Genomic DNA, 25,760 nt, shown 5'->3' on the forward strand with positions numbered 1-25,760 from the left:
GTATTTTGCAATAACCCCAACTCAAAGCACAGAGCAAGGGCCACCACCAAATCACAATTCGTCAGTATTCAAGTCATATCACACAAGTAGCATGGCGGCTCAAGGACAGAAGGAAATATCCATTTGTGGAGTGGGTAAATTTCGTGCTGTTGCTATATTTGCGTCGAAAGAGCTCGAGGGCACACCGTTCCGATTCGCAGCGATGATGGACAGCACTTCCCCAGAACCATATAACTTCAATCCGGACAGAATGCGATTGGTCCTTCGATGTCTGTATCCAGAGCCACGTTGCTTCCTTGTTGGAGAAGGAGTTGAGCTAGAGGACAACGCAGCTGCTGTCGAGGTCTGGAAGGAATTTGTGGCAGAGAGAAAGGTGGAAAGTCCACTGCTGATCAACGTAAGCTTGCTGAACATCTTCAAGAAAACGTAACTGATTCAAGCATAGTTTCGAGAATTTGAAGATAGAACGCTGGAAGAAACGATAGCAACACCGAAGGAGAAGTTGCTAGCCGAAGTGATCAAGACGCGCATGATGCCGCATTTCTTTGGCCAAAGAGAGTAGGCGCCGATGTCGATATGGCGTGGGCTGGTACAGTCATGGGTGTGAGGGTGCAGGCGAGCAAGGAAGATGATGGGATCAACCGATTGCTGCAGAAGATTTTGAATGTATTTGGGAAGGAGAGAATAATCAAACGGACAAACATGGAATTTGGGGATGCTGATTGGCACCGCGGGTCATTATGCCAAGCCCGAGCCTACAGTAGACGCTGCGATGAGTTGCCTCCGAAAGTCCCGCCTAACAGGACCTCTACACCAGCTCATTAGAACCCATAGACCACAACCATGCCGCGACCCATAGTTGTTCAACTCGATGATCATCGCTCAGATATTGTCGACAAACTGCTCGCAGGTCAGACAGAAAAACAAGTCCTTGCTTTCTTGAACGAGAAGGGTATCAGATGCTCCGACTCATCACTCAAGCGCAAGATCAAAACATGGCGAGCAGAAAAGACTCTGCCACCAGGGCGCGAACGTCACAACTATGAAGAGCTGCACAAGGCAGTGCTCGCATTATGCCAGAACCCAGCATATATGCCCACGGACGAAGAACTTGTTGAGGCAGTCAAGGACAGATTCCAGACGACCCCACGGGCCATCAAAAGGATACGCATTACCAATGGCCTGCGCCGCCGCGAAAGAACAGCCAATTTCGAGCCATCTGAGGACCTCATTGCTGCCGTGATTCTACGACTTACAGATCCGGATATGAGGCTTAGGGATGATGAGCTGGCGGAAGAGATGAACAAAAATGGCTTCAATACATGTGCCAAAGAGATATTGAGTATACGTCAGAAGAACAAGATCAGACATCCCTGTCGTGGTGCAAATCGTTATAGTAAACATCGCAGGATTACGCAAGAGCCACGACCAGAAGCAGAGGTCGAGAGGGACACCGACTCCGAGGAAGAGGAGATTGCGCCGCCTCCATTGCCCAAGCTTGTCCAGGATCATCACCTCACTGTAGTCGACTTTGACCCAGAAGCGCTCGAGATCTTTCAACAACTGATAGAACCTATAAGAAAGCTGATATACGATCGTCTCAGGCCGGGCGTGAGGATATGTCGTGACCCGAAAAAGGCAGCTGCGATTGCTAGACCTCTGCTTGACAACCTGATGGCAGGCGAGTGCAAGGTGACGGCCATGTACGTGTCGAACAATATACTGATACCAGATGCACTTTTTGGGTGTTGGCTGATACCAGTTGACTTTCACCGAGAACGAGAGCGAATTGACGACGAAATCATCAATGACGGTGTTGAGGAAGAAGTCGAGGAAAACTTCATCGACGATATCAGTATGAAACTTGGACAAGCATTGTATGTGAGCAAGCAGGTGCCGGTACATTGTCGCATGACAGGGTTGTTGTTGCATCGGTAGTACTGTAGTAGGTTTACTCTGAAAGGTGCCGCTAAGACTGTACCAGCGAATTTTCGAGCATGTTTTACGTCTTGGGCTTACTACATCGAAGGCAACCAAAGTCTGCTCAATGAATGTATGCTTATGTTGAGGCATGGTTGTGGCTAACTTGCTCAGATCCTTTGGACGATGCTTGACTTCCCATTCGCGCATCCAGCATGTCCTAGCAATAACGATTAGCAGCTCTCACAAGTCGCATGGAGTAGATGTGGTTGCACAGCGCCAGAGGCTGTCGCACATCCAGTACGACAACCTCGAGCAGCATTGACTTGAGGTGCCTACCTATACAATGGTTGCGCCATATGAACCACACTTTGTATGTCCGTTGCGCGAATTCCTGGCATGTTGCCTGGTACCAAAGTTCTCTTCTCGAAAGCTCATTATGCTGCCTGCTACCCATTTCTGGTCTCGAGGCAGGTCCTCACACTAGTCCACGGCCTTTCATATATATAGGGCGAATTGTCTCCCTCCCAATGCTGTTATTTTCCTCCATCTCCATAGTTCGTCCCCTTACTACATGCAACTATAGCCTTGCAACAGTAACAGTCCCACAACACCAACTTAGCCACTTCACTCACTTGAGCCTCACAGCAACCTCAGTTCAAATCTAGTTCTTACTCAGTTCTTCCTCACTTCAATATGGCTTCTACACAATGCACACTCAACACCAAACCTGCCTTGAACCTGGCTCGACCTCAGACAGCTACCTTCCCGGTAGCATGGTGGGTCCAACCCGCCCAGCCCCAGCCCCAGCCCCAAGCTGTGAACAACGGCGAATCCACCACCCCAGCCGCCGAAAGCCTTGGCCGGGACGACCCCACCTGGACCCCCCACCCAGGCCTCACTTCCATCCTCGAAACGACAAGCACCACCACCACCGCCACCCTCGGCACCCCAACCGACCCCGACTGCCCAATCTGCAAGGGCAGTCTCTCCTCACCATCGGCACTATACGAATGCCCCTTCCCACCGACGCAACGCTGGCGCCGTGCCAAGTACTGGCTGACCACGGTGGACGGCGTCGCCCGCCACGAGAGCTGCGGGCGGATGATGCATCGCGCGTGTCTAGCGAGCTGGGTCGGGACCTTCGTTGGTGGAGAAGGTAGTCGTGGGGAGGGTGACGTGATTAATTGTCCGATGTGCCGTGGGCATATTGGGAAGGCGGTGCACTGGAGGGGGGAGTGTGGGCGGGTGCATCTGGGTAGGTGCACCGACGATGGCTGCCAGAGCCGGGGTGAAGCCCGGGATCCCGCGTCCCTAGACTGGAGGGACGAAAACGCGTGGATCGAGCGGTGGTGGAATGGTCCCTCGGGTGGCTTTGCGGCGGCCAGGAAGCGAGAGGAGGAGTGGCGCGAGGCATGCGCCGTGCAGTACCCGCTTACACTGCAGTGTCTGAGTATACTCACGGCGATCATGCGTGGGCATGAAAGTTCTTGCGAACGTGAGAGGTTGCGGAGGTTGGTGAGGTTTCATGAGGATGAGGTGGAGTTTTTCCGGGCGGGGAATTGGGCGGTGGAATCACGTGTTGTAAGACGGAGGGGGGAGATCCTTCAGTGTATTAAGAAGGAGATTGAGCAGTGTATAAGGGAGGCTGATGCGTGGGTGGATTTGCGAAAGGAGCGGCCGGCGAATGTAAGGGAGATATGTGAGCGGGAGGGTTGGTTTCGGCTTAGCTTGGCAGATTAAGCCAATATGTGACTTCGTAATGAATGGTCACATCTGTGCAATTCCTCGGGCTTTGCCTTTCGCATATCCCACTTCGTGGCGTCTTCAGTCTTCTTTCTTGCTCATTCGCCATGCGCTTGATCTGCTGAAGCAATCCGCTACCTTGTCCCTTCTATCAACTTTCGATGTTGCCTTCTTCGTATGTTAATACTTTGGCGCATGTCTCACACCGTCAATATCTGGCCTAACTGGATGTTGAAAGATACTAGAAAGTCGAGTGAGAAAGATCGAAGGATGGCTTGGGGAAGTTGAAGGTGAGGTGGGAGAAGTGGAAAGGTCGAATAAGAGGAGCTGAAGAGCACAGTGAGGCAAAATGCCATAAAAACCTCTCCTTTCGGCCATAATTCTCGAACGCACCCTTTCCTGTTCGAAAGAGGCAGATTCACTGCAATGCCCGGATTCTCGCCCAAGATGACACAGTAGCCGAGTTCATATTTGCGTCGGCGTCGACACAGCACGATACCGATGCTCATATGTGCCGTCCGGCTTTGTGCTACCGATTGGATTATCCTGTAGTGCTGGGCCAGGTAACAATCAACGCCGACTAATTGAGGCCATCGAATATGCGGCTCTCAATGATGATTGAAGAGCCGACATCCCCTTTCCGCAGATACGCAGACCATCGAGAGTGCTGCTTTACTGGATTCGGCGCTAGCTCATCAGGCTTCACTGTCTGAAACGACGAACATCGAACTGTAACCGATCTCTCACATGGTATACGCATGCATCATATGAAACGGCATCGATCGCAACGTATCTCTCGGATCCACAAACTCGGCCTGTGGTCCAACGCTGAAACCACGGCTCGTGAGATATGCCTCAGTGAAGACCTCAAAAGAGGGGTACTCGACTGCCTTTGGCGTGACAAGCGGCAGATTCTGCATCAACTGAAGCTGATCGTCATCGAGACTGTTCAGGAGTCCTTCGAAGTCATCGATCGGAGGCATTCGAGGAGATGGTGAAACGCTCGAGGTCGTACGAGATATACATGACGTCGGCGTGTGGATGTCCAAGAAGTAAGATTGTGGTGGCATTGCCTCGCATACGGACGATGCACGAGAGCTCTGTGCTGTGCTAGACATCTGGTCGTGGTCGTGGTCGAAATGATGCCGTTTGGCTTTCTCAGGCAACACATCCAAGGAGCTCAGGACCTCGTGGATGAGCATGTTGTCCCTGAAGCCGCTGGGGAGATCAGGTAATGTTTCGCCCTGGCTGCTCCGTCTGTACAGCTCTTTCACGCCCTTGACGAGTGCTATTTGTTGCTCCTCGAGGAGCTGGACGTATTCTTTACTGTAGACTCGGTCATTCGGGCTGCGCCTCTTAGTGTACACGCAGATGGCGTCGTCGAGGGTACATCTGTTGCAATGGCTCTTGCCGTTGCACTGGACTGGAGCGTTAGTGCGAGCATGAGAGGAGGACTGTGTGGGAGCTCACCTTGATCTTGCGTATTCGGCATCTGTCGCAAGCTCTTGATACTCTATGTGCTCTTGACCGCAGACATGTATCTTGTGACTTGGCTTCTCGCGACATCTTGGCACAGCTCGAATGTGTTGTTCACTGGAGGAAGTTTTCGAGATGGCGTTGCCTACTATTGGTACGGCGAAGTATGCGGCGTGGGAGCTGAGTACATGGAGACCAGAAGGTGCAACGAGCTTAATGTACCTTCTCATCTGCCAACATGTCGTAGAGATGTCACAGAGCCTTCTCAGCAAAGCTGCTGAGTCAATAAGCCTGGTCGACCACATGGTCCAATCAGGATATGCCATCAACACAATCGTAAACAGCAGTTCTCGAAAGAAATGAGTGTGCTGGTACCTGCAAGTATAGACTAGTCAGCATGCCTCATCGATCGTATGATAATGTTGAGGCTCATGGTTAGTAAGTTATCACGAGCGGGAACTACCCCGAAGGGAAAACCCCGCTGAAGAAGGAAGAACATTCAGCCTCAGAGCCGCAAAAGAAGGGACGATCAAGCAAGCGAGGGGATGCGTGGCAAGGTACACAGTGACGCGTCGTGCTGCAAGCTTCGTCGATCACGTATCTTCACGTAGTTGACTTGGCCGCACAGAGCCCGGCGTGTTGACCGCGTACAAAATCATGTAATCAGAAGTCATGCCTCGATATCGCAAAGGGCTGGTATGCGCAAGATGAGGAAGACAGGAGCGTCAACGGTTTCGGGCCCAAGACCAGATATTGCTCGTATTGGTTGGCTGACTCGAACAGCAAGCGCGACAACATTGCTGAGTCAACCTGACATCGATCCTTCTGTGACTTCCGGATTTTGGATGAGGTTCAGGGAACTCTGTCGACCAAAAGGTATTGCGAATTTGTCCATCTTGAATTTCTTTGCTAGGGAATCTTGATCGTGTCGATAGCGGTTGTCCACGTAGCTGATTACGTCGATGTGAAGGGAGAACGAAATGAGAGCCGTGATGAGATATTAACTGCTTGGACAGAAATAGACTAGCGCCCTTTGCTTACTGAGCGAGTGTTCACGCAGAAGGAGCTAGCAGTAGCATCATGCTGAGTACGAGTAGATTGAATCAAAGCTGTAGAGCACAATTGCCGTCGTCCTTGCAAGTATCGCAACCTGCTAGCAAGATCATCCCATTCTCCAGCAATAAGTCGTTCAGTAGTTCTAGCTTTTGAACTTGCTTCTCGCGAACCACTTTGTCACCCGACAACAAGCTAACATCTATCGCTGCATTACATTCGCTCCAATTTCGCCCCTCATCAAAGCTCCCATGCTAAAGATTGTCCGCAGCCTGTCATGCCATACGCCATCCGTTCAAGTCCTGCTATCCTTGGTAGCCCTCCCTCACCAGAATCCCGCTGGGCGATCGTCATATCTAGTGCTTCTCGCAACTCTAGGTCGCGACCCAATCTGACTAGCACTATCATTCGGCAAGATCTCCGCAGACCCAACACCCGATCCATCCTCCCGAATCACAGGGATCTGAGCACCACCCAGACCGATCCTGAAGAGATTGCCTGAAGCATCCTCATATACTTGTGCCTCGGTGCCAGCTCGAATGCCACGAACTGGCATCGCAGGAGGTGCCGGTGCTGGGTATCGAGAGCCCACATTCGTGCGGCTGGCAATAGCAGTCCGTGGTGCCGCGATGCTGTGGCCAGAGTTGAGATTGACTGGTCTTACGATATTTGTGTTCGTGACGGGTGGCAAAGTCCTTGCGAGTTCCTGCCCTCGCGCAATGAGTTCGTCCCGCTTTCTAACGATAGTGCCGTAGTTGCGCTTTCCAACCCAGTCAATCTTATCGACAAGATTGAGAGCAGCGTTGAGCAGTGTGTTGGCAACTTTCGCATTCAGGAGCGAGGCACCTGTCGTGTCCGCTGGTGTCAGCTCGCCCACTTCGAGCTGCTTATTGGCTTTGAATGCCTCAGCAATGCCTTTGTGAACTAACGAAAGCTCGTAATGAACTCGATGGTTCTCTGCCATGTTACCGTGGCTCTTTTCGAAGCTGGAGTAAAGGCGCTTGTCAACACGGTGCGACCTCGTGTACAATAACTTGCTTTCAGTGATTTTGAGCTGAATCTCCTCTTGTTCGGTGGACTGACAATCGTGAAGGCTGGTCCGGCGGACAACCACGTCGTGTACCGTCAAGGCGTTGCTGGCAGGTAGTCTGAAGTTAATGGTCATCGCTTCCACTGGATTGACATGAATACTCGACACCAATTCTGCGACGGCCGCTTCTAGATCGTCGGAGAGGTAGTGCCAGGTAGAGAGACCGCCAAGGACAGCACAGACGTCCCATGTTCGGCCTGGACATTGAATGCCGACCTTGCCAACCGTACAGTAACCTTCGTCGACTGAGTGCGTACCGTCGACGTTGAACCGCAAATTGAAAGCTCGACCCGCGTTGTCTTGGCATTGAAACTCGAATTCCATGCTCAAAGGGCCTGGCGTGGTTTTGTTCCAGGCTTTCAGTGCTTTGTTGCCCCGAGCCTTCATCTCAAGGATGTTGTCAATATCCGAGCCGTCGCTGGTGACCACATTGTTGAACTTGACTTCTGGTGCTATGCCCGTGCTGTTGAAGATCGTTGTCCAGCGGTCCGGTTCGTAGACCTTCTTCTCCTTGATTAAAGATGATGCCATGACTAGCAAATTCCCGACTTGAATCTCGAATTGCAAATCTCCAGCGAATGAACGTGCAGCCTCAAACACGGGCCTCATGCGATGTACAAGGTTATCAGTCAGCTCTCTGCGAGCATTGCTCTGCAAGGTATCAGAGTGTGTGGCGGCCATGGTCGGGTTCGACCTCGCAAGCTGTTGTAATCTTCTTGATGGCACTTCGGGTCTGCCGCGGCTGGGCAACGCCGTCGTAGTGGTGGCTGGAACTGAATTTGGCACAGCACCATAGGCGTCGGCCATGGTCGCTGCAATGCGCTCTGCTCGCTGGGCCGCACTTTCCTGGGCAGGAGCTTTAGAACTTTTCTTGCCCTTACCAGGGTTTGGAGCTTTCAAATTCATGGTATTATGGAACTTGCGGGATTCCACTTCATCTTCCTCTTCGATCCTCTCGGAAGCGTGTGCACTGACGTCTGGTCTGCTTGATTTCTTCCGCTGCAAATATTTGATCGTTTGAAGCTGCGCAAGCGTGTCGTTGTGCATCATATTAATGTTCGGCCTCACAAGTTGTGTCTGGGGAGTGTAGTTGAATGGCAACTGACGCGCACCTCCCGATGAGCTCGAAGCTGAGAACGACGTGTCTTCATTGGTGTACATAGGAGCATCCCAGCTTGGCTTGAGTGAAGGTCGTTGGATCTGTTCAAGTGGACTGTCAAGAATATGATCTGGCACCGCAGGGTCAGCTGCGTCAGGTTGACGAATTGTCAGCCCAGGAGGTGGCAGGAGAGAATTGGTTTTGGTGCTGTTGTCTTCGACGTCGATTAGCTGGTTTGCTTGCTGTCTGTGCTTAGTTCTCTCCGCTTCTCGACGGCTTCGATGGTCAATGTCGCGCGCAATACCAGGTCTCGGCCAACTATCGACTGGTCTGCTGTGAGTATCTGGGTCTAAAGGTCCGGCTTGCTGAGATGGAAATCGGCGGGGGAAGTGATCATTTCGCTGCTGACGACCCGGACCGGCCTGAATCGTAGCCGGACTTGTAGTACCTGTGGTTGGACCTCGTTTTTGGCGACCCTGCACGCGAGATGCGCCATACCTTGATGGATTGAAGTCATCCGACGGCATGTAATGGTGCGGCTCTGGGTCTCGGTAAGACATTGGTGTGAGCCTCGAGACATCATCATTAGCAATGCCAGGGTCACTCTCATCTGGGTCATCTCCAGCTCCGTCATAACCAAAGCCTCTTCCACGCGCTCGTTTTGGCTCAGTGGGTCTGCTTTGCTGAGAGTCATTCTGGGTTCGACTTGTGACTATGCGTCGTGATTGTACAGCCTCCGCTGGCTCATCTTCATCGCGGGGAACTCCCACGAAGAATGAGTCTGCCCCGACAACATTGGTTGCAGGCTGCCTACCCTGACTGGTAGGTGCCACTGGTGCCGTATCTTGGTATCTGTTGGCTCGTTCACGGGCTCGACGAGCTTTGTCCTCGGAATCCGGCGCAGCTGAAATTACAGGTTGAGGTGGCGGCATGCGTGTCGATGCGGTGGGAGCTTGCCTTGGCACTTCATCTTCCTCATCAGAGTCGACAGCAACCAACCGCGCATTGACAGGTTCTGAACCCTGCCCTTGTTCGACTTCACTGTCTGAATCTTTGACTACTCTTCTTGACGTAGGCTCTCCTTCCTCTTCAATTGGCTCCATAGGCTGGTCTGCTGGAACAGCAGGATCCGCTGCGGTGTCCACGTTGCGTGACCACTCACGTAGTCGAGCTTGATCTTGTATTGGGAGGAATTTGCTAGGCTCTGCAGCTGCGGATGGCTTGCCTGATTTTCTCTGATCGTCAGAAGCAACCGAATTGCCGCCAGAGGGTGTCCGAGGAACAGCATTTTCTGGGTTGCCGATAGTAGGTATGTTAAAACTTGTCCATATGGTGCTAGATCGTACCGGAACGGCTTGGGAGTTGCTACTTGGTGTAGCAAGGTTCTCAGATCTGATATGCTTCCTTTCGGACTGGTTCCAGACATATTCCTCTCCAATAGTCGCGTCTTCTAAGCGGTCTTGAAGCGCAGGCTGGGCAATGACTCGGTCGAGATGTGGGAAGACTGCGGTGGAAATATAGCGCACGCCAGTTCCCGGTATCTGAGAAGACAGAGAAAGTAGATTGGCATCAACGTTCGAGGCGTGCCCGGCCCTGCGGCGTGAGATCTTCTCCTGCAAAGGTAATATTAACTATGCACCCACTACACCATCCATGAGACTTACAAGAAGTGCCTCCAGGCGCTGAAGCTTTTCCAGTGCAGCATATATGTTGCCATTAATGAGTCGCACCCGCCGACTTTCGGGTTCTTTGCATATCATGCAGTCTGTGAGATTTGCAATGGCAGCTGCCGTCTCAAGCGGAAGGATGCTGATATCCCCACATTGTGGGCTCCAGTATAGGGAGGGTACACCACCAGAAGACGTGTTGTCAGTGGAGGAGTCGCCGTCAGAATCATCATCAATCTGGATCAAAATTTCACCACCACTAAATGGCTCCAGTATGTTTCCAGAATCATCGATTCCGGGCAATGCTGTTCCAGGTATGGGCTTGATGAGTTCTTCATCGAAGACATCAAATGTATCCTTCTTCTTGCGAACTTTCTGGTTGTAATTGAGAACATTCTTGAACGTGTCGGCGAAGATCTTGATGGCCAGATCATGATTGGTCTTGAGCTCAAACAGCTGTGCTTGTCAGACTAGCTGACTAAGAAGTCATATATGGTATATCGCAGCTTACATGCTTATGCTCATTGTAACTGACGAAAGGCACATTATCTTTGTCCAGGTAAAAGTTACTGTGAGGTGTTAATCCAGTAGAGAAGAAATCGTGCTCGAACGTACTTGAACTGCTTCACGAGATCATCTCTCTGAAAGAAACTGGTCAGCAGTTGTTTGATGCTCGTGTAAAAGTCGACGTACCCCAGTAGGTGTCCACTCGTAGAGTGTACCAAACTGACTGGTTCTCTCAACACCCTGCATATTCTTCCGAATCGCTTCTTGTATAAAATGGTGGTTATCTGGTTAGAGATGAGCTGCAGCGAAAATTTTGAGATCCCGGAGTGACCATATCGTCCCTGACGCTTGGCAGAAGTGAATGAACGGAAAGGCTAGAGCGTCAGGAGATGTTCAGGTGTTTGATGAGTGAGATCGACGCGTTGTAATCTCTGTATCAAAGAGAAAGATAACTTGCTTCAGCTGCCGCAAGAGCGATGCTGCAGATAGTTGGCAGGTTTGGGCTTCGTGCCGCGACCTGGTCTTCACTTCGAAATTTGTGCTGCGCTGATGAAGTGAGCGGTCAGCAATATCCTTGACGCCTGTAGCAAGTGCCTGCGAGATACAAAGCGCTTGCTTCGTCTACGCTTGCAGAGAGGAATACGACACAGCTACTGCATGCTCCTGATCATGATAATGTGCACACGTAGAGTGAAGATCCTGAAGTCTGCAAGCAAACGATCAACATCGGAAAGAGTTCAGGTGGAGCCACTAAACAGCAACGCGCTAATGAAGCAGTTACAGACTTCATACGCGTCTCACGGCAAGAGCACACACCTGTCTCTGGGCAGGCTTTGATCCCAACATCGAGGAGTCAGGACGATATGAGCACATTGAGATCAAGTATGTCTACATACTCACCTCTAAACATTTCATCCGGGCACACCCGATCGCATGTCTAGGTAATTTGGGTTATGTGCCAACAACGCACAATTATCAACAGGCTATTGTGCTTACGAAGCAATAATGATATAGAGCCAGCCTTAGTGAATACACCAAAAGGAGTTTTGATAGGCTTTGCCGCACGCTAGTGATGCGTTATAGAGAACCGGAAGATACGTGTGTAGGTAACTTTAGGGTGCACAGTTACCCGTTCATCGTGACAGCATCCGGATAAAAATTTGGTGGTGAATATTGACGAGAGGTGGCGTACCGCCGTTGCAACATACTTCTTTGTCACCCTCTGCGCTAACCGCTACCTTGCGGACAGCTCTGTATGGTCATGAAGTCGTTCAATCATTAAAAATATACACAGTCTTAACACAGTATTAGTACATCACTTTCCAGCCTTCGTTGACCCTTTCCGCCTGTGCCTCCTGAAGTCGAGACTCATCTTCTTTGACGGGCTGGGAGGTGCGGAAGCTTGTTCGACCAAAGCCTCCTTTGAGGCTTCCTTGGATTGTGCTGTGATGAACGACTGTTCATCCGACTGGCTCTCATGGGAGCCTGCCGGACGAGGCGGTACCTGTCTTCCATTCACCACAGTCTCGACGTTCATCACCCATCTCATGTCGCCTGTTACTCTCCTCATCTCCTCTACCTTCTCATGTACCACACGATCGTTCTCGCTTGCTGCACTCCGTAGCCCATCGATAGCTGAATCGATCTCCGTACGATATGAGTTGAAGTTCACCTGTAACCTCTTCGTAAGCTCTTCCAGTTGCTCGGTCTCCTTCTTCCGCTGCTCGGATATGATCTCCATCCTTTTCTGCTTTTCCAGGTCGTCTTCCCTTTTACGCAGCAGCTCATCCAAGCTCGCTTTTATCCGCTCAAGACCGTTTTGATGTCTGTCGTTGTCCATGTTCCTACATGCTGCAATGGCATCGTATTCTGACTCTTTTTGTTGAGCAATGGCTTTCGCGTGGCTGGCCTGCTCCCTCCATTCGTCCTCACTGACTGCCGCTGTACGCAGTGCTTCCTCTGCTCTGGCCGTCTTCAACTTCTCCTTTTGTACTTCTTCTCGCAGATCTTCCACTTGTCTCTCTTTCCTTTGCAGTTGGCGTAGGTTGGCCTCGTGAGAGGACTCGTAGTTGCTGTTGCGGTCCTGGAGGTATCTATACTGCGAATGCAATGTTTCTGTTGCTCTTTCTGCTTCTTCGTGCCGTAGCTTCAGCAATTGCTTCTCCCTGTTCAACCTGTCGATCTCCTGCTGTAACCTTTCGATGACCCGCCCTGATTTCCCTGTACTGGCGTGGCCTATCGCTGAAGACCATTGCGTCGAGTCTGGTGAAGGTGTTTGCTCGATCGCAGCTGCGCCCGGTTAGATCTCCTCGCACCATCCCGCGAGTTGTGCGCACCTTGTCTCATCATCGAAGTGCTGATCACTCGTCCAGGAGGTACAATGCTTGTATCTATGGGAGTCTTCTCTCGGTGGATGCCGTTTGCTTGTGCCATGTTTGCAGAAGGATCCACATATTCTTCTTCTTTGTCCGATGCTTCTGTAAATGCAACATTAGTCGAGTGCCTCTTCCTTTTGCCAGTCTTGCGTCTCAAGATCCATGCCGTGAAATTTGCCATGTTGTGGCCGTTGTTTGGCCAGCCTGCAGCGCGCAATGAGGTGAACGTACCAGGGGTAGTGACTTGTATTATGCCACGCGACTTTGGTCGCACAAGATCAGCTGGAACAGCAACGACGGATCTGGGTTTCGTTCTCATATCACAATGTGAAGTTGAAGGCTTGTTGCAGGAAGATTTGACATCCAGATTTCTTGATCTGACAGCCTATCTTGTGTCAGAAAGAAACGAAAAGCCTTTGAGTTGTAACAAAAGACGTCATACCAAACAAACTCTTGTGCTTCGAACGGCCTGTTATCAGACGTACGGAATCAGAAAGATGGCCTCGTCAATAATGTATAATGGAATCGAGCTCGATGTGCAACAACGAAGTCACAGGCGAGAAAAGCATCTTGCTTGAGCATTTCGGGAGGTGTAAGCAGAAAACAGCCCGGTTCAATCGCTCCAGGAACAACGCACTTATGCAGGGTTCTTACACAACGAGGAAGGCGCGACGCGTATGGGCATAGCCGTTAGGCATTGGTAGCCAATGGCGGAATATTCAAAAGCCATCCGGCAAGCTATTTGCGGAGTTCCGTTGCTTGAGTTCCAAGGATGCATGTGCCTGAAAGAGCAAAGAGTAAACATACCGGATCTCGAGCATGGAAACGGTGCATAAATTTGAGATGGGGTGACTTCGGCGTCGGTAGGCATCACGAGCTGACTTTGAGCTCTGGAGACCTCGTGGTTGGCAAATCGTTACAAGAGATGTAGTAGAATGAGCATGATTTTGAAGCACGGCGAAGCTCAGGACGGACTACTTCCATGTGTTCCGGGAGGGCACCAGGTAGTAAAACGTGCATTCAACTCGGGTTCATGGTTTACCATGATGGTTCCAATTAAGGAGTATCTGTTTGATGTTGACCTCGAACTCAGAGGCTCGCTATAGCGTCAGATGGGGAAAACGTCGTTGATTTCTGAGAAGGAAAAAGTGTTGTAGCATACTGTAGGTATTGCGAATGAGCCGATCGAAGGACAATTGCGAAATCTCCGGGTCTGTTGCTCGGGAGGTCACCACGCACCCTGAGGAACACCTCTTACATTCATCAAGACTAGGATTTTATGCTCGATGCTGATGCCTACAAGAAGTCCGTAAGTTATCACGTTTCGTGCCTGAGGAGCACGCCGGAACTGTCAGGTGCTACTGTAAGATTGCCAAGGCTTTGTCCGTGTACGCTGCAGGCAGTTCTGATCATCATTATGGGAAGACAAGGGACAACTACCAAGGGAAAGGGCCCCCGTGAGACCAGGAGAACACTCCCAAGGAGGACATGGCGTCCTCCCCAACCGAGAGCAGGACGTTCAGCGGAAAGGCACTGGAACGCGGCAAACGCGACAGGGCGGCCTCCCCACAAGCAACAGGCACAACGGCAATGCATTATCGCTTTATTCAAGCTGCCTCAAATCTTCAAATACAGTATTTGCCCCAGAAGACTAACGTGGCCGCCTAAGTAATCAGAACAAGCACTGGCGTACCCTTGGAAGCAGATTGGGAGTGTTAAAAACGTGTCACAGATCCGTGAAATCGACCGCAAAATGTGGAACATCACTTCTCTGCTAACACATCTTCATAGGGTACTGGCGTGCCCCCGGAACTTGACATCTAGTGCAACATGACAGCAGCAACAATACCCAAGATCAAAGCAGCAGATGAACCAGTTCTAAGAGGAGCATCGTTACTTGGAGCAGAGGTACCAGATGCAGCGGAGTCAGTAGCAGTTCGGGACGCAGAGCTTCGAGTGCTGGTCATGTCGCCGAATGTGGCTTCGCCGCTGGAGGAGCTCAAGGTAGCAGTGCTGAAGGTGGAGTTTCTGGCGATGGCTGTGCCGGTTCCTGACGCGCTGGCCATGCTGGTGATGCTCATGGTGCTGTTGCCGGTAGCGAAACTGCTGGCTGTGCTGGTAGCAGTAGCATTGGAGGCGGAGGCCGAAGAAGAAGAGGAGGATGACGATTCACCGCCCTCGACGGTGAAGAGACCGGAGTAGTTGATGTCGGATTGGCCCTGAGTGATTTGGAGAGCGTAGTCACTGCGCTTGTTAGCTATGGAGTCGTGTCGTGTGACCTTCTGGACTCACTCTCCGTCCTCCAGGGATGAAGGGGCCTCCCACACGTAGTAGCTCTCCATGAGGTTGTCCGCGAGGGTGTCCACTGTGGTCAAGTCTTTCGGGTTGCCTCGTCGCAAAGTGAGAGTTACACCAGTACCGTCGCCACCGCCCCATGTGATGCTGTAAGTTGTTAGGATCGCGGTCCGTACCCCTTGCGCGCACGCTGCTCACTTGTAGGACTCGCCAGCTTCTACGACAGCTGGTGTGGAGGTGAACGCGATGTTCTGGGCAACAGCAAGAGCCAACAGAGGGGCCGCAGCCAAGAGGGATCGGAAGGAGATCATTCTGACTGTTTGTTGTTTAATGGACGGTTCGGCGAGGTGACCCGGCTAGTGATCGGCTCAGGTATTGATGCAAGTATGAGTTGTTGCTGAAGAGCAGTGTGGTGCAACGAATGTACTCCTGGTGCGCAGGGAATCAACTGACTTCTAAGGAATGGACGTGTCGCAGACTGAGAGAACGACCAGAAAGCGCAGCGACGAGAAGGACTAATAGGTCGAGGCACTGCCCCTATGTCTGGGGTTGGCGCTCGAGCCTCATGCTCGAAGCTTTGCATGGCCGTTATGCGACAGCCAATCATGGATGCTGTTTCCAGGTTAAGACAGCTAGCGTGGCGGTTCACGCTCCACTATGTAATCTTAAACTCTGCCTTTCATGTCCCCCAGATTGATGATCAAAAAGTACCCGCTTCGGTTATTCTAGCGCGTCAAGTCCAGTTCGTGGAAGCTTCCACGTATAATGCAGCCTTTTCAATTCCCTCGCGTATGTGTAAAGGTCGTTGAAAGTATACCCCGGTAGGGTCGACGAGGTGCTCTTCACCGAGGTCGAACACGGAGCCTTCGTACAGCCGCAGTGTCCCTGTTGTATCGACGGTTCCTTCGATCGTTTCAATTACTCCTCATCCATATCTGCTGCTGCAGCGGCTAATCTCTCCAGATGTCTCTTGGTCTTCTCATGCCTCATGAGATCACATTCGAGGATGGAGGGTTTGTCACACACTTCACAACGAAGATTGAGCTCCCCACCAGCCGCTTGCTCTGCCTGGAGCTTATGTCGCTTCGAATCGTTGTGTCGATTGAGCTCCCATGGACCTGTGCACTTGACACCACAGATGCCGCATCTCCATTTCTTCTCCTTCTTGGTCTTTGCTCTCGACCGCCTATGGTTGGCCTTCTTCTTGTCGCGAGAGTTCTTTCCGAACGCTTCAGACTTTCGCCGATTCTTTTCTCTCCAGCGTTCAAGTTGAACCTCGCGGCTTCGCTTGTACTGCTTCGCGTTATGCTCCTTCCTTCTTTCCTTGACATTCAACTCCAAAGCTCCAATCCGCTCCTGACTGAAATTGAAGTTGCCACAAACTCCTTCGAGTAGAGACGAGTGGCTGCAAAGACCTTGGTATGAGAATGAACCTCCTAGACAGGGACCACAGTCTCCTATTCCGTAGTCCTTGTCTTAGCTCATGCTCTTCATCGTCCAAAAGTAGAAACTGAACATAGCTTCCATTGCCACAAACAGGAGCCGGAATCTTGTAACATTCAATCAGAAAGAAAAAGTGGTACAGCTGTAGAAGCGGACGTAGTTCCGTGGCCCCCAGCCGTAACAGCGTCCTCCCGAGCCTGAAAATTGCAGTTCGCTGTTGGGCAACTACGACCCTACCACCCTACGACCCTATCATTGCATGTACGCAGCTTCCACATCCATCAGCATTACCACCTCCATACCACTCAACCAGTATCCATGCAGTACAGTTCCAACATCGCCGAAGGCCAAATTTCAAGGCTATGAATCAATGCTAGCGTGCTCCACGAAAGCACCATACATTGGGAAATCAGATAGCGTCTTTCGTGGCTCAACGTTCCTGCTAAGGATCGAAACCTTGATGCCAGGAACTGATGCTGCATCTAATCCGGCGCCCGCCTGGTCAATCACCTTGGCGACCAAGTTTTGCTCCAGGAATGGCACAACATCGTCCGAACTGGTGCTCGAGAGTACGCCCCTGCTGACCGCTGCAGCAATAGTATGACTGCAGGGTATGTCGATCTGCTGGGCGGCATCCGAGGTTTCGAATGAACCACCAGTGAGATAGGGGGTGTGTAGGCCAATGAGGTTGGAGGCAGCAGGCCAGTGATTGACGTCGGCCGGTGGCTGCCCGATGAACAGGAATACTGAGAGACTGTTCTGGTCAGTCCCTGCCTCGATAGAGATTCGCAGATGCCATTGAATATCCATATTGTTGACACCGAGCTGAGGAGCTGTATCGGCGTGCACGTGGCTCATAGCTTGTGCGATGTTTGCGCTGCGTCGTGACCGAGCACGGAATGTCCCGTTCGAGTGGCCTCCAGGTGCATAGAGCTCGTTCACCTTCTGGGTGACGACCTTTTGCAACTCAGAAGCGCTTATGTTGGTGTTGACTAGCTCAGGGTAGGTATATCCGAAGACTGTGATATCTCGAGCCTTCGCAGCTGTCCACATGCTTGTCGCATCGTCGTCGTGAAATGGTGCTAGAGGGGTGTCTGCTGTATCGATGGAGCCATTCGCAAGGTAGTATGTGCCGACTTTGTTCACGGTTGGCTGAACATATTCATTAGGATGGATCGCTTGCCATAGAGCCACCAGGCGATCCACATTTGCGTGGTGTAGCCAGAACACTGGGTCAAACGCGGACAACGATGTGACAGTCATATGTCCTTTCGCGGTCTGCTGGCTTCCATTGGACATGAGACCTCCTATGCCGATGTGAACGTCGTTGTGAATTCCTTCGATGTCAGGACCAGGGCGATTCCCATGATACAAGGAGAATGCCGTATAATTTGCCGTATCGCTAAGGAGCGTGTAGACCTCTGAAAGACGTACTGCGGAGCCCGCTATCAACGGCCCCCATGCCGCTATTTCGTTACTCTGTCCTGTCACTGAATCGTATTGTCTTACGGTGTTTGGCTGTTGAGGTATATTTGGAGCATTCCACATCGAGGAGAAGTACCCTGATGCCAACATATCCATGGGGAATGTGTATTGCAACAAAGGGTTTGATATGTTCCGAATGCCATCTGGAGTGTTGACTGATAGTATCGGCAGAGTCAGCACATCAGGCAAGCCTGGGGTGATGGCCCAGTCGAAGTATGGAATGCGCAGCTTCGAGGCGGCTGTACGGTATTGGTCCCCCAGCAAAAGCGGATATTGTTCTGCGATTGTCTGAGCATGGTAGGACAGCATTTGCTGTTTCCGTCAGTACATCGTCACTTCAGTTGGCGAACGGATATAGGTAGAGTACTGACCTCATACAGCGCCAGATATGGGCGATGCCACAGAGGAAACAGCACTGAAGTGTGCATGCAGAAGCCTACTTCTTTGCCTGTCCCGCTCACCCCATCCCAAGGTCTTTTCGGGTAGCCATGTATTCCTGCTATCTGGAAATACGAAAGAGGGTCGTCAGCTGAGACATCCTGGAAGCGTTGAAGGGCGAGGACGTAAAGATCCCAAGATGCATCCCCAGAGCTTGCAAGGACATTGATTTCCTGTCGGATCGGGCGCGCTCTGAATGTTGCGTCAAAGCCACTCGTAGCTCCAGTGACTTGGATCGTATTGCTGGTCGTGGCTAGGGAAAGCAGGGTAACAGCCCCGGTAACGATGGGACACCAGATGGAACGCATGGTGTTCTGACCTAGTTCCGGCGTGATTGTGCAGATACGAGAGTATCAGGAGCGGTGCTTTTATGTTGATTCTGACGTAGATGAGCACTGATTGGACAGTTTCTCACCAGAAGAAAAAGGATGTCCTGATGACCAGGGCTGAAGGAGACTGGCAAACCAGAGTTCTATACCCGGACGGGTAAGTGCTACAAGACGGCACGATTTGACCGTGGTCCTGCTCGTAGCCCGAACGCAAAGAAGCACAATAGGCTTAATGCTTGGTCTTCTCGTGGTAGCAGGAGCTACACACACTCACAAATACCTCATGGTCGCTCCTGCCTGGCACTAACCTGCAGAGTTCTCCCATTCTGCCGAAAGGATCGCTTCATGAAGAGCTGCACAAGGGGCGTTGTACAGGTACAACCGCCTCATCGTGAAGAAGCATTTCTTGCATCAACCATGTCCATGGGTCGCACAATCATGAGATCGTCATGCATGTAGCCATGGAACTGGGCAGCCCACGTTTGAATCATGTTGAGGAAGGCAGATAGACAGATAGAGCGACACTTATGCGAAAGAAGCGAGCAATTACCTGTACCGTGCACTTCTGTAGTGTTCCAGTGTTTCACGACGAGCTGGAAGATAGGAGGTGTAGAGGAGGGCAAGGGAGGGTTCTGAGCCGGATTCCGCACCAGAATTATGGTCCGCATCTCCCGAGATTTCGGGCACGGCTCGGGATCTGTAGGCTCTGGTTCGTGTTCACAAGAGGACACCACAAAATAATATATGCCTCAGTCTAACAGGAGGCACTTTCCAGGCACCGACCAATTCTATGGCGCGACAATAAAGCGACCTGTTCACTATCACAAATGCTTCTTACTTCCTGTCAATCAAATACTGATAAGCTACATCTGATCCCTCAACAGACTACTGGAATCTGCTTGTTCTAGGACTTGGATCCCACGGCACCCAACCAGCTATTCAAAGTGACAAGGGACAGCTAGTACATACAATCTCGCCGCAAAGATGGTCGAATACACACCCGCACCACAAGATCTTTCCAAGCTCAACCCGATCCAGCGGTACATGCAAAAGGGCAGTCTGGACACCTCAGACTGGTTGAGATTAGGAGCGGTAATCGTCGCATACTGGCTACTACGTCCATACTTCCAGAAACTGGCGAAGAAGTACTTGGGCAACGGAATTGAGGAGGGCGAAGAAGAGCAGCAAGCATATCAGCAAAGAAGAGCGCAGGCTGCGATCTCAGATGATATACGATCAGGCAAGAAGACTGGAGAGGGGAAGACACTGGGACAACTACTTGACGATGGTGCTGAGGGCTTTGTTGAGTCGACTGGTGCAAAGCCAGCCTCTGCTGCGAAGGCGGAGGAGGGGGAAGTAAAGAACAGGAAGCAGAAGAAGTCGAAGGGTGTGTCGTTCGCGCCTGAGAAGTCGGAGGTTGACAAGACGCTGGATTGGGAGGATGAGTCTGAGTTTGATCCGCGACGGAAGCCGATGACTTCGCAAGAACACGCACAAGCAGAAGGAGGAGATATTAAGAAGTGGATGGAGAAGTGGACCTCATAGAGTGCAGATTGCTCGACGAGAAGGTGCATACAGAATAATTTACTTGGTAGACTTGAGTCCCTGTCCAAGCTGATGTGCTCATCCCTCATTGACTCATTGCACTGATGTACATGCTGTACGTTCATGGCATGCTCTTGCAGCGACTTGATCGGCGACGGTATTCGAAGGCTGATAAATTCTTCGACTAACGCAACGCAGATGCGACAAGCACATGAGACTTATTTGAGATTCTGCACTGGCGACTTCCGCATGTCATGGTCTGCTAGCACGACTCCCGCCTTGAAGGCCGCGTAAGCGTTCAATACCAGGCATGCACGAGCAGTGTGTTTCGGGTCTCGTGACAATTTCTGATCGTGCAGACACGAAAGCGATACGCAGGGCGCAGGCACACCCCAGCATATCGAAGCTTGTGTCAATGTTCAAGATGAAGCCTCTGGGGTCTGAGTGGTCGGACTCGTCCAGTCCAAGAAGGATGTTGCCGTAGTTCTGCGGGATCGTGGGGTGCAGCAGCTGAAAATGAGGGGTGATGGACATGTTTTCATGCAGACAGACAAGTCGTTACCTCAGCACTTGTTTGACACGGCTGAGTCATGCGACAAAATCAGTTACACGGAGGTCTTTCTTATGGTGTTAACGCTGCGTCGAGGTGGATCGTGAGATCGCGAAAGAGTGTTCTCGGAACAGAAGTAAACAGAAGTATCATCCGTGGGAGTACTCAGGCTAAGGAAATGAAACGATCTTCTGCCAATGCCGGGCATCATTCTCACACATAGTGCTGGCTGATGAAGAAAGGGAAAACTGCCTTCGAGCGATCCTGAACAGCGAGTATCAGAAGATGACAGGATGACGGAGTTTTCCTTGGTTCTTGGGTGTTGAAGCAACTGCAAGCACTGTCGCAATTTTGATGCTCTTCAAGCTTCGCAAGCTGCGATTCTGTCGCATGTCACAACTTCTTTGTCACTACACGTCTCACTGCCCGTCTGCATTTCTTCTTGTCCTCGTACCTCATCGTGCTTTGACCTCGTGAACCACTTCACCCAACGCGTGAACGTTACTGAAGATCACGTATGCTAAGATTAAGAGATCGTCCTCAATATTGATGCCGTCGAACTTCAGGCGTGCACTTTGGCATTTTCCGGGTTAGCGCTGGTGATGGTGACAGTGAAGGACATAAAGTCTCCACAAATCTTCGGCAAAAACCTGTCTGGGCGTCTCAGCGCCCAGTCTTCGTTCCAAGTGTGAAGCCAGTCAGCAGTTGGCCGCCGTGCCGAAATACTGCTCAGCCCTCCGTCTATCCTGCAGTCTTGACGCAGCCCAAGTTGCAGCTCGCCGCCACCTAAAGTCGATTGCACTCTATCGAGTCGGTTTTACTCACAATCGTACTCGACCTCATGACCGACACCCTAATCGACCTATACGTATCCTTAGACGCGAATTTGATATCCATTACTACGTGAGACATCAGCAATTGGAGCTAGTCGAAATCGGCCTGAAACCAGCCGCCTCCCGACCTCTGCGCAACCACATTCCACTTCATCGGAAGTCACTACTCAATTGGCCGCACATCGCTCCTCCTAGGCAAACAGCTGGTGAGGGAAGGTGCGAGGCGACCTCGATGGTTGCGTCGTGATTTGGAAACGACGAAGTCACATTTCGCTTAGCCGGCCAACCCGGCTTATCCATCGGTATCGAAGTTGCTCTTGACGATCTGTCGGGTAGTGGCAGAAGACTGTAGCAAACATGTCGAGTATATCGTCGTCACTGTCGGCGATAGCGACAGCGACAGCATCCTCAACCGGACCTCCATCGCCAACTCCCACCGCGCAGAAGGACAATGGCGGGCCTAGTTCACCTCTGCTATTCTTCGTCGCTCTAGGCTTTGGTGTCGTCTTCACAAATCTATGGTCAGTCGGAGCTACCGTTGAGCTGAATTCATGCTGATTTTGTTTTACAGGATTATCGTTGGCGTGAAGTATTGCTTCCGATACAACCAACGTAATCGAGCCAGACTCGCCGGAGATGACCCTGACGCAGTCGACCTCACAGCTATGCCCCGTCAAAGGCGGCGGCGCGAAAAGAAGCTGATGACTATGGAAGAGGTCAATGAGAAATTCCCACTCACAAAGTACAAGACATGGCGATCGACCCGGGCCGAAGAAGGTCTGCCTACCGCTGGAGGTATCAATGGCGCAGCGAGTCGACCAGCTAGTATCAAGAATGTGCCACGAGTATCTGAGGATGAGAACAAGGACAATGCTCAACCTGCCACACCGGAGACCATGAAGGAGAAGATCAGCCAAAGCGAGCCAAGTTCACCTATAGTAGCCAGGCATGATCAACCGACGAACGAAAACAACGAACGTCCGAAGAGCGCAAATTCGGAAGCCGCAACTACAGTGCAGAAAACGAAGACGAATGAAGACGAAGAGGAGGATGCAGATCAAATACAGACGGCAATACCTGCGGAACAACTGCCAGACCCAGGTGATACATGCGCCATCTGTATCGATGTACTAGAAGATGACGACGATATCCGAGGCCTCACATGTGGTCATGCTTTCCATGCATCGTGTGTCGACCCATGGCTCACATCTCGTCGTGCATGTTGTCCGCTCTGCAAAGCAGATTATTACACGCCAAAGCCCAGACCAGAAGGCGAGGCTGAAGAACTACGTCGGATGAACACGCGTCAAGAGCTACAGCAGTCACAAATGGGCTTCTTCACTACTTCACGCAGATTCAACGCCCAAAACAGAGGACGTGGGCCGCCCATGACACTTTTCGGCAGGCAGTTTCTCCCAAGCGCACGACACCAAAATGTCTCTCGAGCCTCAATCAATCGTAGAGCCCGTGAACAAAGTCAAGCTACAGTAGGCAGCGACCCGGTACAACAAGAGCAAACTCAGCAACAGCAGTCGTGGCGGACGAGGCTGAACTTACCGCGACTGCCAGCAATAAGCCGCATACGGAACGGTGCTAGTAATGAGCAGGGGCAGCAGCCGGCAGGTTCGCAAACAACACCAGCACAACTTGAAGCTGGACAGAACAGATAGGAGAAGTCTGGATAGCAAGGCAGAAGCCGATACCGTGCTACATTTGCATATTCTACTTATCTTATTGAGGACATGACTGTACGATTGAATGAACATAGGAATCTTCTATTTCTAACACACTTTCGTTTTTCGTCGTGCTGTGCACCGCTGGGTTCCCACTTTCAGGCATGAGCCAAGCAGCCGCACGTTTAACATCGCGGCGGGCACTGTCGTCCATCGTCGTAGTGCTTTCCCATGTCCAGTAAAACGAAAAGTCCAACACGGCCAATACCAGGTCACCCGTATTGAGTCGGCGTACGTTGCTTCTTGCCCTGTAGCAGTACTTGATATACCTATTCTCAAATTACTAAATGCCATCATCCTAATTTCTACACCCTGCATCGCCTGTCATGCAGTGTTTCGTCTCGTGCGCTTCTGCCTCAGAGCCTCCCCTTTTCCTCGCCTCCTGTGTCACACCATTCCACCTCACATCTCCCCACACTCCCCAATCCTCACATCCAACACCGGCTTCTCATTCACAACCCTCACATTCTCGACCTTCCGCACAACACCCAACCCCTCCTCATCAACCACCTGTCCGAAGACAACATGTTTCCCATCTAGATGCGGCGCAGGTGCACACGTGATGAAGAATTGGGAGCCGTTTGTGTTTGGGCCGGAATTCGCCATCGATAACAGACCGGCTTTACTGTGTGGGAGGAATGGAGGTTCATCGGCGAAGGGCCGCGAGTTGTAGATGCTTGTGCTGCCTGTGCCGAGGAGGGAGGGGGTTGTGGTGTGCTGGAAGTCGCCGGTTTGGAGCATGAAGCCTTTTATCTGGATAGCATGTTAGCATACGTCATGTTGGATAGGATCGTAGTGTTGATTCGTGAGGCCTCGGCGTGGAGACCTGGACTGTAGAGAAAGGTGTGCACTGTGCAGTGCAAGGAGACTCACCACACGATGAAACTTGCACCCTTTGTAGCCTGTTGGTTTACCGGTTTGAGGGGACTTGTATTCGCCCGTGCAGAATTGGCGGAAGTTCTCGGATGTTCGGGAGTGGGTGGTGCTGAAGAGGTGGATTTTGATGCGGCCGAGGGGTTCACCTATTGGGATGGTGGTTAGCTTGGTGGTTGGGATATGAGTGGGTGTTGGGCAGTGGGAGCGTGTAGTGTATGTAAGAGTGTGTGTGTGAACGTGCAACGCACATACTCTGTAGGCTCTGCTGAGGAGATGCAGGGCGTGGTATTGTTATGTTGCAATCCGTTATCAGCCGCTCACAACGTAGAAGAATGATGCCAGTATGATGGTGACCAGCTTTCCCACCCTCTGCTTATGGCGAACCTCGCTGTGCTTGCATGAAGTGATGTGCCGTTGGCGGGTGCATTGCATCTGCCCTCGCATGTCATACATGGCCTTCCACAGTCTGCAGCTGATGGAGTAAGACCTCAGTCCATGGCTGGTGCTGGTGAGAGTATGAGATACAATGTTCGTAACCACGCCACAGGATAAGTGAAAAGTCCAACGTACCAGCAAGTGTGACATCCAAGAACACGATGGGCTCGCCTTGGCCCGGTCTGGGCACCGGAGGGAGCTGAGCGCTCATCTCAATGCTACCAGTAATTTCAGATGCTATTCAAGCTCTTCGTACAACGAACGTGGAACGGCAAGAGCAGACTGGAAATCTGCACTGCGGTTGCTTCTGTCGTGAGGTGGCCGCAGGTACCCGGCTGAGCTGTGAATTTTTCCTTCTTCGGCAACCACAATTTGATACGGATGGGGCTTGGTGTTATTGGTCTTCGATGGATGACAGCAAGCTATCGATATTGGTTCAGTTGCTATAAATTTGGTGATGCGCAACAGTGAGTGTAGAAGTTTAGATAAAACATAAAAGACAAACAAATTGAGAGTTCGGGGTAAATTTTGCAACATCATTGAGAGCCATATGTTACATCAATATGGAACCGAAACCAAGATCGTTGGTCCACTGACGGCGACAACCATAAGAATATTCTACTAAGAAAAGGACGCTCGTATCATGTACATTGTATTCGTTTCATATCGTGCACGGGTATCATAAACCATAAGAGAACCAGAACGCCATGTCTATTGCCGCTCCGCTACTGCTTCACCACAGCTCCATCGAGTTGAGGCACCGCCATACCGCGATAGCATCACGATCCTTTTTATGGCAGCGTGGCGTCCCCCCGAATCATTTTGCCAGACTTCCGTCTCGTGTCTCCTCGTTGCTTCGTTGCTC

At 51.4% G+C, this 25,760-nt stretch overlaps 11 protein-coding genes across 11 annotated transcripts; 5 read left to right on the forward strand and 6 right to left on the reverse strand.

The window, feature by feature from the left end:
- Nucleotides 1–202: 202 nt before the first annotated feature.
- Nucleotides 203–562, forward strand: PMZ80_007042 (uncharacterized protein; the record flags this gene model as incomplete). Its single annotated transcript, XM_064875450.1, has 2 exons — nucleotides 203–397; nucleotides 446–562. 2 exons carry the CDS (start codon nucleotides 203–205, stop codon nucleotides 560–562), a joined length of 312 nt encoding a protein of 103 aa, XP_064728715.1.
- Nucleotides 563–843: 281 nt separating this feature from the next.
- On the forward strand, nucleotides 844–1,938 carry PMZ80_007043 (uncharacterized protein; the record flags this gene model as incomplete). Its single annotated transcript, XM_064875451.1, has 1 exon — nucleotides 844–1,938. The coding sequence occupies one exon, from the start codon at nucleotides 844–846 to the stop codon at nucleotides 1,936–1,938; it is 1,095 nt and encodes a 364-aa protein (XP_064728716.1).
- Nucleotides 1,939–2,616: 678 nt separating this feature from the next.
- Nucleotides 2,617–3,663, forward strand: PMZ80_007044 (uncharacterized protein; the record flags this gene model as incomplete). Its single annotated transcript, XM_064875452.1, has 1 exon — nucleotides 2,617–3,663. The coding sequence occupies one exon, from the start codon at nucleotides 2,617–2,619 to the stop codon at nucleotides 3,661–3,663; it is 1,047 nt and encodes a 348-aa protein (XP_064728717.1).
- A 746-nt stretch (nucleotides 3,664–4,409) lies between these two features.
- Nucleotides 4,410–5,232, reverse strand: FCR1_2 (Fluconazole resistance protein 1; the record flags this gene model as incomplete). The annotated part of the gene is made up of 2 exons (XM_064875453.1): nucleotides 4,410–5,084; nucleotides 5,137–5,232. 2 exons carry the CDS (start codon nucleotides 5,230–5,232, stop codon nucleotides 4,410–4,412), a joined length of 771 nt encoding a protein of 256 aa, XP_064728718.1.
- A 1,288-nt stretch (nucleotides 5,233–6,520) lies between these two features.
- Nucleotides 6,521–10,804, reverse strand: PMZ80_007046 (uncharacterized protein; the record flags this gene model as incomplete). The annotated part of the gene is made up of 5 exons (XM_064875454.1): nucleotides 6,521–9,997; nucleotides 10,049–10,507; nucleotides 10,563–10,620; nucleotides 10,667–10,692; nucleotides 10,745–10,804. 5 exons carry the CDS (start codon nucleotides 10,802–10,804, stop codon nucleotides 6,521–6,523), a joined length of 4,080 nt encoding a protein of 1,359 aa, XP_064728719.1.
- Nucleotides 10,805–11,873: 1,069 nt separating this feature from the next.
- On the reverse strand, nucleotides 11,874–13,114 carry SHE3 (mother-specific HO expression; the record flags this gene model as incomplete). The annotated part of the gene is made up of 2 exons (XM_064875455.1): nucleotides 11,874–12,847; nucleotides 12,895–13,114. The coding sequence occupies 2 exons, from the start codon at nucleotides 13,112–13,114 to the stop codon at nucleotides 11,874–11,876; spliced, it is 1,194 nt and encodes a 397-aa protein (XP_064728720.1).
- Nucleotides 13,115–14,753: 1,639 nt separating this feature from the next.
- On the reverse strand, nucleotides 14,754–15,539 carry PMZ80_007048 (uncharacterized protein; the record flags this gene model as incomplete). The annotated part of the gene is made up of 3 exons (XM_064875456.1): nucleotides 14,754–15,177; nucleotides 15,226–15,375; nucleotides 15,427–15,539. The coding sequence occupies 3 exons, from the start codon at nucleotides 15,537–15,539 to the stop codon at nucleotides 14,754–14,756; spliced, it is 687 nt and encodes a 228-aa protein (XP_064728721.1).
- Nucleotides 15,540–16,146: 607 nt separating this feature from the next.
- On the reverse strand, nucleotides 16,147–18,902 carry PMZ80_007049 (uncharacterized protein; the record flags this gene model as incomplete). The annotated part of the gene is made up of 3 exons (XM_064875457.1): nucleotides 16,147–16,588; nucleotides 17,072–18,468; nucleotides 18,528–18,902. 3 exons carry the CDS (start codon nucleotides 18,900–18,902, stop codon nucleotides 16,147–16,149), a joined length of 2,214 nt encoding a protein of 737 aa, XP_064728722.1.
- Nucleotides 18,903–19,907: 1,005 nt separating this feature from the next.
- On the forward strand, nucleotides 19,908–20,468 carry PMZ80_007050 (uncharacterized protein; the record flags this gene model as incomplete). Its single annotated transcript, XM_064875458.1, has 1 exon — nucleotides 19,908–20,468. One exon carries the CDS (start codon nucleotides 19,908–19,910, stop codon nucleotides 20,466–20,468), a length of 561 nt encoding a protein of 186 aa, XP_064728723.1.
- Nucleotides 20,469–22,208: 1,740 nt separating this feature from the next.
- PMZ80_007051 (uncharacterized protein) lies at nucleotides 22,209–23,521 on the forward strand (the record flags this gene model as incomplete). Its single annotated transcript, XM_064875459.1, has 2 exons — nucleotides 22,209–22,372; nucleotides 22,423–23,521. 2 exons carry the CDS (start codon nucleotides 22,209–22,211, stop codon nucleotides 23,519–23,521), a joined length of 1,263 nt encoding a protein of 420 aa, XP_064728724.1.
- A 465-nt stretch (nucleotides 23,522–23,986) lies between these two features.
- On the reverse strand, nucleotides 23,987–25,106 carry cyp3 (Peptidyl-prolyl cis-trans isomerase-like 1; the record flags this gene model as incomplete). Its single annotated transcript, XM_064875460.1, has 3 exons — nucleotides 23,987–24,337; nucleotides 24,458–24,606; nucleotides 25,031–25,106. 3 exons carry the CDS (start codon nucleotides 25,104–25,106, stop codon nucleotides 23,987–23,989), a joined length of 576 nt encoding a protein of 191 aa, XP_064728725.1.
- Nucleotides 25,107–25,760: the final 654 nt, after the last annotated feature.

Source organism: Knufia obscura, assembly GCF_036327395.1.
Source record: "Knufia obscura strain CCFEE 5817 isolate CBS 148926 chromosome Unknown scaffold_8, whole genome shotgun sequence".
NCBI lineage: Eukaryota > Fungi > Ascomycota > Eurotiomycetes > Chaetothyriales > Trichomeriaceae > Knufia > Knufia obscura.